Source organism: Budorcas taxicolor, chromosome 7 (genome assembly GCF_023091745.1).
Source record: "Budorcas taxicolor isolate Tak-1 chromosome 7, Takin1.1, whole genome shotgun sequence".
Classification (NCBI taxonomy): domain Eukaryota; kingdom Metazoa; phylum Chordata; class Mammalia; order Artiodactyla; family Bovidae; genus Budorcas; species Budorcas taxicolor.
The window spans coordinates 80,667,281-80,679,401 of NC_068916.1; the positions used below are offsets into that span (position 1 = coordinate 80,667,281).

The 12,121-nt window shown below is 38.5% G+C and overlaps 1 protein-coding gene across 2 annotated transcripts; it reads left to right on the forward strand.

Moving 5' to 3' along the window:
• The first annotated feature begins 982 nt into the window (after positions 1-982).
• Positions 983-9,699, forward strand: ZCCHC9 (zinc finger CCHC-type containing 9). Of its 2 annotated transcripts, none has more exons than XM_052643836.1 (6): positions 983-1,074; positions 2,779-3,207; positions 5,136-5,286; positions 5,596-5,688; positions 7,817-7,885; positions 9,157-9,699. In XM_052643836.1, the coding sequence occupies exons 2-6, from the start codon at positions 2,824-2,826 to the stop codon at positions 9,273-9,275; spliced, it is 816 nt and encodes a 271-aa protein (XP_052499796.1). In that variant the 5' UTR covers positions 983-1,074; positions 2,779-2,823; the 3' UTR covers positions 9,276-9,699. The 2 variants fall into 2 exon arrangements, with proteins under 2 accessions (XP_052499796.1, XP_052499797.1); XM_052643837.1 differs by lacking the exon at positions 983-1,074 and adding an exon at positions 1,095-1,172 and having other exon boundaries at positions 2,801-3,207.
• Positions 9,700-12,121: the final 2,422 nt, after the last annotated feature.

Here is a 12,121-nt window from a genome sequence, read left to right on the forward strand (position 1 = left end):
CAAATTGATGGAGAAACAATGGAAACAGTGACATTTTATTTTCTTGGGCTCCAAAATCACTGCAGATGGTGACTGAAGCCATGAAATGACAAGACGTTTGCTCCTTGGAAGAAAAGTTATGACAAACCTAGACAGCATATTAACAAGCAGAGACAATACTTTGCCTACAAAGGTCTGTATAATCAAAGCTATGATTTTTCCAGTAGTCATGTACTTATGTGAGAACTGGACAATAAAAAAGGCTGAGCACTGAAGAACTGATGCTTTTGTACTGTGGTGTTGGAGAAGCTTCATGAGAGTCCCTTGGACAGCAAGGAGCTCAAACCACTCAATCCTAAAGGGAATCAACCCTGAATATTCACTGGAAGGACTAGTGCTAAAGCTGAAGCTCCAATACATTGGCCACCTGATGCCAGGAGCTGACTCACTGGAAAAGACCCTGATGCTGGGAAAGATTGAAGGCAGGAGGAGAAAGGGACAACAGAGGATGAGATGATTGGATGGCATCACCTACTCAATGGTCATGAGTTTGAGCAAACTCCCGGAGATAGCGAAGGACAGGGATGCCTGGCGTGCTGTAGTACACGGGGTAGCAAAGAGTCAGACACGACTAAGCGACTGAACAACAACAACAAAGGAAAACGTAAGTCCCTCCAGCCACCGACTCCAAGAAATGTTTGCCTAATTTTACGATGAAGTCCATTACAAAGAGCATTTCTTAGGGAAGCCTTTTGGGCCTCTCCCATCGCCACGGATCCTCTCATTCGTCTCCCCACTTTATGCCTTGCGTTCTGCACAGCACAGATGGTACACTCTTCATCTTTGCGTCCCCGGCGCCCAGCGCGTGCCCCTCAAACACTGCGTCCTCCACATTTACTAATTAGCCACCTTTCCCAGAGCTGAGGCAACACCGCAGCGCCGGACAGGGACACCTCTCCTAGCGAGCCAATTGCTCGCCGGAAGTGACGCACTGCCGGGACGACGTGCTTCCGGTCCCGGGTGTCGCCGCCTCTGTTGCAGGGGGCGGGTTTTTCTGGCCTGCTTAACTCCTCTGCTCTGGAGGATTCTTTCCTGGTAAGAAGCTGCGCGTTGGGGAGTAAGGCCCGTTCCCTGGGGCGCGGCGGGAGGGCGCAGGAACTGGCGGCTAGGTCCCCGGGGGCCCCCAGCGCCAGGTGAGGCGGAAGCACCGCGCTTCGCGGCGGGCCCAGGCGGAGCGCGGGGATCCGTCTCAGCTGTAGTCGGGTAGCCGCTTGGGCCGGCGCGTCCAGTCTCACTGGGGCCGGTCGGGCGGAATGAACGCGACCGACTGGATACTCAGAGCTCCCCCAGTTCTTTGTTCTCAGGAGAAGGATCATCCATCTCCCCTTGAACGGCCCCATTCCCCACTGTGACAGCCACAGGATCTGCGGCGACGAGTGTGCGCGCGTGGTGTAAAGTGGCGTGCAGAGTCCCACGCCTGTTTATTGGCTCCTCCCCACCGCTTGTGTTGAAGGGATGTTGTGGCCGAAGCTGAGGTTTTAACACTGGTTAGTGCAGGGGAGAAGGCAGTGGCACCCCACTCCAGTACTCTTGCCTGGAAAATCCCATGGATGGAGGAGCCTGGTGGGCCGCAGTTCATGGGGTCGCTAAGAGTCGGACACGACTGAGACACTTCGCGTTCACTTTTCACTTTCAAGCATTGGAGAAGGAAATGGCAACCCACTCCAGTGTTCTTGCCTGGAGAATCCCAGGGACGGGGGAGCCTGGTGGGCTGCTGTCTATGGGGTCGCACAGAGTCGGACACGACTGAAGCGACTTAGCAGCAGCAGCAGTGCAGGGGATGCTGCCCTAGAAGGCAGCGTGCTAATAGTCGGAAACGATGTGAAACAGCTGGGTTGGAAGTAGCTTATACTCTGATTACAGGAGACACAGACGTAAGGAACCGACTTTTGGACACAGTAGGGGAAGAAGAAGGTGGGATGATTTGAGAGAATAGCATTTAAACATATACTTTACCGTATGTAAAATAAATAACCAGTGAAACCTTGCTGTATGAAGCAGGGAACCCAAACCGGGTACTCTGTGACAACCTAGAGGGGAGGGCGGGGGTGGGAATGGGGTTCAAGAGGGAAGGGACATATGTATACCTATGGCCCATTCATTTTGATGTATGGCAAAAACCATCACAACATTGTAAAGTAATTATCCTCTAATTAAAATAAAATTTAAAAAAACAGGTAGACTCGGTATTATCATGTGACACTAAACGAATATATTTTGCTTATCAATCTTCCGGAAGGAAGCATGACAACTTCATGCTTCAGGACAGGATTTGTGTATACTTAACTAATTTGCTGTATAAACTATTTGTGATGAAATGGCAGATGGTGCAAAAAGATTGGAAGAAAGTAGACCTGGGACTTGGAGATAGGCAAATAAACTAAGAAAACTGCAAAATTTGGGAAAAGTAACTTAATTTACTATTACCATGTAATTTCATTTTGGAAATAATTTGTTTTTTTGCTGAATTGTTTTCCAGTTTGAAGCAAGTATTTATATGTGGTTTTTTTTTTTAATTGTTGCTTTTTTTTTTTTAAACTGGAGTGGTAGCTTCTCTGGCAAGGGCTAGATTTACATTGCAGGTATGTCTATGCAGCATGTTATAGAATTAAATATATAGATCTCTAAGTTTTTAAGTTAAAAAGTCTTCTAATAATTAACACTCAACATATGGGTATCCTTGATATAGTGATATAGCATATATCTTTAGTTTCATTTTTTTCTTTGAAATGATGACAGATTGACCGTGGTTGTCTTAAAGATTGATACCCCTCTGATGAAGCTATGACCAGGTGGGCACGAGTCACTACCACACAGAACAAACGACCCTTTCCTGCCACATCATGGGAGGATATGAAGAAGGGGTCCTCTGAGGGACAAAGCCAAAATCTTCCAAAGAGTAAACAACTTGAAGCCAACAGGCTGTCCCTTAAAAATGATGCCCCCCAAGCAAAACACAAAAAGAATAAAAAGAAAAAGGAGTATTTAAATGAAGATGTGAATGGATTCATGGAATATTTAAGACAAAACCCACAGATGCTTCACAATGGTGAGGTGATAGCAACAGACAGTCAGAAAGTAAGGGAAGAAATTGAAGTTGCTTTAAAGAAAGACAGTCGTCGGGAAGGAAGACGATTAAAAAGACAAGCAGCAAAGAAAAATGCAATGGTAAGATTATCCCTTCTATCACCTTATGTTGTATGGTTGGAAACTTATTCATACGCTCATATACATATTTTAGCAGAGTGTGATTGTGGCTGTATGCTAGACTTAGATGGCATCTTTTTGAGGGATAGTAGTAACTCTAGGATTTTTGTTTATATGCTCTTATATGCTACACACTTGATGTACTGATGAATTATCACAACATACAAAGATGGTGGCATTATCTCCATTTTTTGGGTAGAAAACATGAGTGTGAATTTTTTTTTTTTTTAATTTCTGCATTCCCAAGACTAGATTTTAAGCTGTTTCAGACACAGGAAATGAAATACTGGTATAATTCTTTCCCTTCTCTAGGAAGAGATTCTTCTAGCAGGGTAATACATAAGAATCAAGATTTGTTGCTATTTTACATTTTTATTTTTTAATAGACTTACTAAATGTAGAACATTGTTTGCAAGAGTGTAGACTTGAAATGTTGCAGCTTCCATAAATGTGGTTTCTATTTGCAGGGTTATTTCTATGCAGTATCATATTTGGAGTGTCTTTTGTAAGATTCTTTTATAAGCTAATACTGATAAAATATTCCTTATGAATAAATTGGATAAAGAGAATCATTTCTATTTGGATCAAGATAGTCTTGTTTAAATTGTGGAGTTATTTTAAAATATTTTAAAGTCAAGTTAATTTAACATGAAGATAATTTTAAGATAATTTTAAGACTTTTCTGGTGGTCCAGTGGTTAAGACTCCATGCATCATTGCAGGGGGCCCCCGGTTCAAGGTTTGATCCCTGGTCAGGGAACTGCATCCCACATGCCCCAACTAAAGATTCTGCAGCCTGCAAGGAAATCGAAGATCTCGACAGCTGCAGTTAAGACCCAGCGCAACCAAATAAATTTTTTTAAAAATTTAAAGATAATTTCTTTGACATAGGTGGTGTGATGAATTGCATACTTTTTGAAAAAGTTTAGTATTATGACTTGAAGGGAAAATTTATGTTTTTAATTAAGGGGAAAGACATTGTTTTTCAAAATAGGAAAGGAATTCTTTATAGCAAAGCATATGCTTTAATACCATAAGGCTTGTTGAGACCTTTCAATTCATTTTTTAACTTTTCTTAGTAGCTCAGACTAAGTATCAGTTCTTAATTGTTAATTAAAAAATGATGAACTGTTTTATCCAAAAACTTTTTCCAGTTTAAATAAAATGTCTTAAATATCTACCGTCTTTGATTATGACTGATACACTTATTCATTGCAGCAAAAAATATCCTCCAAATTGCTAGGTAGTATGTAAAGCAATGAAACCATTGCTCAATGTTATGCTGGTAGCAAATAATTAATCTTAGAATTATACCTTTAAAATGTGCATATATTTTAAGATGAAACTTCTGTTTATAAATATTAAGGAATATGTATAAAAGATATAAAAATTATAAAGTATAATTTTGGGTATGAAATATATCTTATGATTTGAATCACAACTTAAATGGAATCACTTGACCCAAATTCATTCTATGATGTGAACTTTAAAAAGTGAAGGTATTAATTTTGAGTGATAATTTTTATGCTCATTGCCTGTCTCCTCCAGAAAACTCAGTTTAAGATACAGACATCTCCATTAATGAAATGTAATGAGTCCATATTTGCTTAATTCTTTTAAGCAATTACCTCCTGCAAAGATTTATAACTTTGTCTCCTAGACTGATAGATTTATGAATTGAGGGTTTTCAAAAGCACTGAAACCCTTTGATGAAAATGACGTTTCTTACAGTTTAAGAGGGTGTGAGAAACACTTTTTTCTACAGATGAAATACTGAGAGTTCAAAAAACAGAACTAGACAACTTTAAAATGGGATTGTTTTTTTGATGCCTAGAATTAATGAAGCCAGTGTAGTGTTGCAGTGTGGAAACTCACTTTTTGTTTTCTCAGGTATGTTTCCATTGTAGACAACCTGGCCATGGGATTGCAGATTGCCCTGCTGCCCTTGAGAATCAAGAAATGGGCACTGGAATATGTTACAGGTGTGGATCCACAGAGCACGAAATAACCAAGTGCAAGGCTAAAGTAGACCCAGCTCTTGGTATGTTGTTGTTGGTTTTTCCTATCAATTTTTTTCATTTGGTTAATGAGCACACTGGCCAGTAAGTAACCAACTGGTTTTTTCATTGTTGACAGGGTTTGTTATGAGTGTGCCACTTAATAGTTTGAAATCAAATGTGATTAAACTTTAAATTATGTAACAACAATATGTTTTCTTCTCAGAGTGTTTTAAAGTGATATGAATTACACTATATATATAGATATAGATAGATATCTGTATCTATGTTGATATATATTCACTCACATCCATACATGTATATAACTAAACAAGAACTGTTGATCATTACAGGTGAATTTCCTTTTGCAAAATGTTTTGTTTGTGGGGAAATGGGGCATCTGTCCAGATCTTGTCCTGATAATCCCAAAGGACTCTATGCTGATGGTGAGTACTGTTACTCTTGTATGTTGAGAATGGTGATGAGTTATCATGCAGTTGTGATTTAATTTACACTTAAACAGTTTTTAAATTCCTGAATAAGTGGCAAAATCTCTAGAATTTCATTATTTGTATAAAGCATTATCCTATGGTGGCTTAGAGGTAAATCCGCCTGCAGTAAAGGAGACGTGGGAAACAGGGTTCGATCCTTGGGCTGGGAAGATCCCCTGGAGAAGGAAATTACAACCCACTCCAGTATTCTTGCGTGGAGAATCCCCGTGAACAGAGGAGCCTGGCAGGCTACAGTCCACAGGGTCTCAAAGAGTCAGACACAACTGAGCAACTGAGCACACATTCTATGTACTAGACTTTGTGTAATTTAAGTTGATACATCAAATCAGAAAAAGCTGACCTCTATATTTCAAACTATTTGTACTTACTTCAGTATCATTTGTGAGAACGTGTTATAAATAGCTACTTTTAAACCTAACAAGCAAAAAGATTATTTCTCAAACTAATATAAGATTTAAAAAATAGTGTGGTGAATTTAATCTCAGTATAGCGTAATATTTTGGGTAGAAGGGTTTGTACTCACTATTCTGGATTTTTTTTTTCCTGAATGTTTTCCTTAGTTTATTGTCTGGCATGGACCATGTAACATTCTTACCTTTGGCTCAGCTAATGTCTTAAGGTGCCCACAATAAAGTCTGTAATGTTTAAAGCTTTAAGGAGGAGGTTGGCATCTGTTAATGTGAGTCATTTATTAATGTGATGCTGGTACCATTAGGTTCTAGACACTTCTAGTGTCATGTCCTGGGTTCCCTTGCAGAAGTCCAGTGAAAAAGCATAGCTTTGGAGTTAACACTAGTTATAGTCTCAGCACTACCACTCACTCACTGTGGGTCTTTGGCCAAGTTATTTAACTTTTCTCATCTCAGTTTCCTCACCTGTGAAATTGAGATGAGAAAATTTTATTTCATTGATTCTAAGATGCATGATTTTTTTTCACATTTTAATATATCTGAACTCAATGTATCTTACTATTGGTGCGTGTTACATAATAGGCAGTTTTTTTTTCCCCCAGAAAGGAATGTAAAATAATGATATATCTTATAATCAGTGGTGTCTTAGATTTGATGAATTATGATATTTTACCTTAAAGAGTTATGAGGATTAATTATTAAAGTGCATCCTCTGTTTCACTGTGGCATCTACAGCAGTAAAGAGTTTTGGACCTGAAAGATACTCAAAAGTGTCTTTCAGTTTTGAACTTAATAAACAGGCCATATAATATGACTAGTGAGCAAAGATGCCTTTGTATGGTGAACCAAAATGACTAGATATAAAAAGTGTGGCAAAGGGAGTAAGTCACAGAAAAGCGTGAGTTCATCCACGTTTATGCCCTGTTAGGGTCATTTTTCTGAGTAAGTCATTTAATATTATGAGCATGATCATGATAATGCTTGACCATTAAGCATTAGTGTTTGACTGTTCAGTGAAAGACTCATTTTAGAAAAACTCATTTTAGGACTGTGTTGTAATTCACAGTCCTGGAGTGTTGCTTAAAGTAGGCAAATAGGCATTTTTACTAGAGTTAGGATGCCTGGCAGATAAAGGCACTGAGAGAAAAGTTAACTTCATTCCTTTTGTGATTACTCATGCCTATCTGACCTATACAGTGGGGCAGAGGTTTGTATCCTTTTTTAGGGGGAGGGGGCATTGATCACTAAAGAATCTGATTAAAAACTGTGGGCATTCTTCTCAAAAAATGCATCTGCACACAGATTTTTCAGAGTTCACAAGCCCATGCCTTTCTAACTGTGGTTAAGACCCAGGCTTCCATGCAGTGGCTCCTGGACACTCCAGAGAACAAGTACCTTTCATCATATCTCACTTCTCTTTCCCACATCTCCTTTGAAGGTCAGGGGCAAGAAATGGTGGGTTACAGTTTAGTGCTCTATGAGGTTAAAAGGAATGGAGAATAGACTTACTAATAGGAATAAGTCGTTCCTGGCTTCAGCTACCTTTGCAGCTAACAAGGTTATGAGGACCAAACAAGCTAGGAAAGTGCTTTGAGACATTACATGCCCTATGTAAGTATCAGAGGTTTTCAGTGACTTTGTTCTTTTTATAGGTGGTGGCTGCAGACTTTGTGGCTCTGTGGAACATATGAAGAAAGATTGTCCCGAAAGTCAGAACTCAGGTGAGATCTCTGGGCCTCGTTTAGAAGGGGTGAGATTGAATATTCCTCTGTGTTTTTGTTGAATTTTGTAATTAACAACTCCCTGAGGTACAACTGGTTTTAAGGCTGTCTGGTTTCCTGTTACAGTGATGACTTCATCATTTCTTTATCAGCAGTACTAAGTAAGCATTAGCAGCTGTTCTCAGGTGGGGAAAAAAATGATCAGTAAGCCCCAGAGGACCCTGATTTTATAAAGCATCTTATTCATAAATATTTATATTTGCTAACTTATGTGTTTAATAATAACAGTCAATTATGTTACTTAAAAATATTAATTTACTAAGAAAATGAATAGAATAAGTTGCAGTATTGTTATGATTGAGAATCCTCATGTATGTTCTGAAGTCAGAAGGATTCCAAGTTGTTTGCAAAAACTTCCAGAAATATTTAAATTGTGTAATCCACATAGTATCTGGACAGTTTATATTTTTTTCCTAACAAATACTACCATATTTGTTACTTGGTCATCTAAAACTTCATAAATGTTCAACAGACCTAAGACAGATATTGGGGTATGTGGAGACCATTGTTACATTAGTTTGCCTAGATTAGAATGGTGACAATCTGTGTGAAAGGAGGCAAGACAGTAGGGTAGCCCAGTAGTGCTTCTTGGAGAAAAAGTACATTTCTTTCTATATCAAATGGTCATAGTACTATACAAATAAGTCTGCCCATTCTTACTTCCTACCCCTAGCATTTGAATTTGAAAACCAAGAGTTCTTGTTTAGAGTCTTGTCTAGAAGAAGATAGTCTTTACTACATTGTAGGCACTGAGATTGAAATGAGAAGTGGAATTTGAATTCTCCCTCCTGGGAGGATTGCCACTTCCCAAATGACAAGACTGACAAGCAGATGTTGTATAATTGCACAGGTGGAATCTTGTGCATTTAAAACTGATGGCTTCATAAGTCTTGCTGTTTACAGTCTCTTGGAATTCATTGACTCTGTAATGATGAACTCTGGGAAAGAATGAAAGAGCTTTCTCATCAACTTGTGCATTGCAAAGCAGTTGCTGCATTTTCCTAATTGGGATGACAAATTGCCTGTGTACTCTGAAATCAAGGGTTATAATCAGTTACAGAATTGCTCACTTTGCTTTAGTGATGGACTCTTCTCTCTTTGTGATTATTCATGTCAAAACTAGTTCCTTTGCTAAACCAGCACCAGTCAATCTAGGTGGGTGTATTTGATCACTGTCTTTCTTACATTTTGAGTTTTCTGTGTCTTTACAGATCGAATGGTCACAGTTGGTCGCTGGGCAAAGGGAATGAGTGCAGACTATGAAGAAATTTTGGATGTGCCTAAACCACAGAAACCCAAAACAAAGATACCTAAAGTTGTTAATTTTTGATGATTAGTACTGTTGTTTGTTCAACATTCTGAACTGGGCCTGCTTCACAAGTTGGAGCTAGACTGTCCCTTGGAGGCCTGTATTATAGATAACAGTATAATTTAGGTGTGATCAAACCAATTCCTGAGTTCTGTCCATCAAGGGGCACTTCTCCCATTGTTTGGAGAAGATCACTGAAAAAAAGTATAAGATGTTCAAAATGGATTTTCTAAAAGAATATATTTTTGACCAGTAGAACTTAGGTGTAACTAAGTGATTATATACCTGATTGTAACAATCATTTTTTTCTTAAAAACAAAATTATGCATTAATATGAACTATCCCTAAACATAGGGTAACTGCTTTGCATTTGGAATTGAATTTGTGGCCCTATTGTTGGTTCCAAGTATCAGTTTATCATTATGTTAGAAATGTATTTATAATTGCCACAAAATGTATTTTTAAAATATTAAATAAAAATTCGTTTGCTATTTACCTAGTTTTATGAATACCTAATTTTGGATTGAATGAGCCTTGGTAATGTCCATGTAACAATCTCTTTGGAAACATGATCTTTTTTGAATCCTAAATGAGATTAATTTTGATTAATATTTGTTTTAGTTTTGGCATAAAGATTTACAAATTATTGAGGTTAAAATAGAAGAGTACCTCAGCTTAATAGCAGCTCTTTCTTTGCCCCTGGTTTTCAAGAGAGAGAGTCCAGCCAAAATTCAGTTTGGGATATTTAACCAGAATGATGATGGTGTGTAACAGACTGTCTATTAAACTTAATAGCATTTTGTTCACATGTTTTAGATGAGTCAGGGTGAGATTCAGGCATCATCATAATAGAGTTAGAACACTAATCAGAGACCCATTAGCTTCTTTGTTTGATTTGATGAATACATGCATACTTAATACATATATTTCACAAGGCTTAAGGCTCCCATTGTACTGTATAATGGAATGACTTCGTTGGATTGTGTGTTTCATTTGGAATTTTACCTGATTGGATGCACTTGTAACAAAAGGAAACAGCTGTGATTAGTTACTGATGTTTTCAAAAGCAAAATATTTACCAAATAAGAAAAGGAACACTTTTCTGTTTTAATGTCTGTATATCTCAATATTTCTAATCTTAATAAGAGCTGTTCTTTTTTTTCAGCAACACAGGAAAACATAACCCAATTTGGCTCAGCATACCAGAGCTTAAGGAAGTGAGTGTCATTTTAAAGGAATAGCACAAGCCACACAGCTGGAGAAGGATAGGAGTGCTGTCCTAGTCCTTCAGCCTGGACACACCCAGGTTTATCTCACCTATCCTATCTGGAGCAAAAGGCTCTGGAAAGTGAAAAACCCATCAGCTGCAAGCTAAGTCTGATGTTTTTTATATAGTCTTCAATGCAGAGAAGTCCGTTTTTGTTTTCCTTATGGTTACTTTGTTTCCATTTTAAGGATCTATTTACAGTGAAACTAGAAATGCATTTCAGGTGTCCCATGTAAGGCTGGAAAAGTATGTGGACGCTTTGTTAAAGGAACTCACCAGAGGTGGAAATTCTGATGTCCTGAGAGATTGCAGGTTGCTCACTGTAGGTTATTTTCTTAACGATCAATGCTGAACAAGGAAGGCACACATGTACTTTTTCATTGTAGATTTTGCAAGGACAAGGACCTAACTACATTCTTGGTACTCTTTCAGGCACTTGAGATTGTGGCAGTGAATAAGACAGATAAGGCCACATGCATTCTGCTGAGGCTGAAGAATGGAAGGCAGACTTAGGCACAAAAAATACATATCAGAACTATCAGTAAAAATAATATCAGAATGTCAATATTTATAACATTTTATAAATATTTTGTTGAATTCCCTAAGATGTAGTCGTTAGCACTCTTCTTCCTTTTAGTCCTTTGGAAATGTCATCTCTTTTTACAAGCTCATCTTTCACTTCTCTAGGACTGACTCCTGAATCTACGTCCAGTCCTAAGACCCTTGGTTTCAGTTGTGTGCTCACCTGCCTGCTGGACATTCTTAATTGGATGTTGCACTAACACCCCAAACTCACAGTAGCTTTAAACTGAATCACTTCCGTTGAGGGGAAAAATAAACAAATTTCCTTTCTTGTCTCCATTTTATTTAGTACAGTCATATCCCTAGCCTACAGGCTCAAATCTCAAGTTATTCTTTTCTTGACATTCCCTCACCACACCCCAGATTTGATCCTCTCTGACTTTCTTTAGGCCTCTACTTGGCAGTGTGCACAGTAAAGAGTCTTTTGACTACCCTTATAGGAAATAGCTTTTTCCTCATCCCAATAACTTTTCATTCTCTTACTCTAAATTTTCTCCATAATTTAAGTCCCTGCCGAACACTATTTGTCCCCTCTCCACTGGATTATAGGTCACATGAGGGCAGGAATTTTGAGTCTTACTCATTATACTCAGAGGTGCTTGGTGCATACAAAGCATTCACCCTTGTTGAAGGAATGAATGAATTAAATGAATATGTGACAATTAGACTTAACGGAGAGATGATACGTGACTGGATAGCTACTTTAGACCGGAAAATCAAGGGAAGGCCTCTGAGGGGAAGACTTTTAAGCTGACATCTGGATGGCAAGAGGGAATCTTATGAAGATAAGGAAAAAGAATACTTAGGGACAGAAAATAGTCAAAGCTGTGAGCTTGCCATATTTGAGGGTCAGAAAGAAGATGTGATCTTTTTGACTGACTTCCTTCACTTAGCATAATGTTTTCAAAGTTCATCCGTAATATTCCATTGGTACCTAGGTATACAGAGAAGTATTAGAAGCCTTGGATATTTTGATGTTTGATATTAAGTAAGGGCAATGATACTGAGGAAGGAGCCT

Coding starts and splice junctions, on each gene's coding strand:
- ZCCHC9 (XM_052643836.1), top strand. CDS start 2,824: ATGACCAGGTGGGCACGAGTCACTACCACACAGAACAAACGACCCTTT. Junction 3,208..5,135: donor CAGCAAAGAAAAATGCAATG/GTAAGATTATCC, acceptor TTGTTTTCTCAG/GTATGTTTCCATTGTAGACA. Junction 7,886..9,156: donor TCCCGAAAGTCAGAACTCAG/GTGAGATCTCTG, acceptor GTGTCTTTACAG/ATCGAATGGTCACAGTTGGT.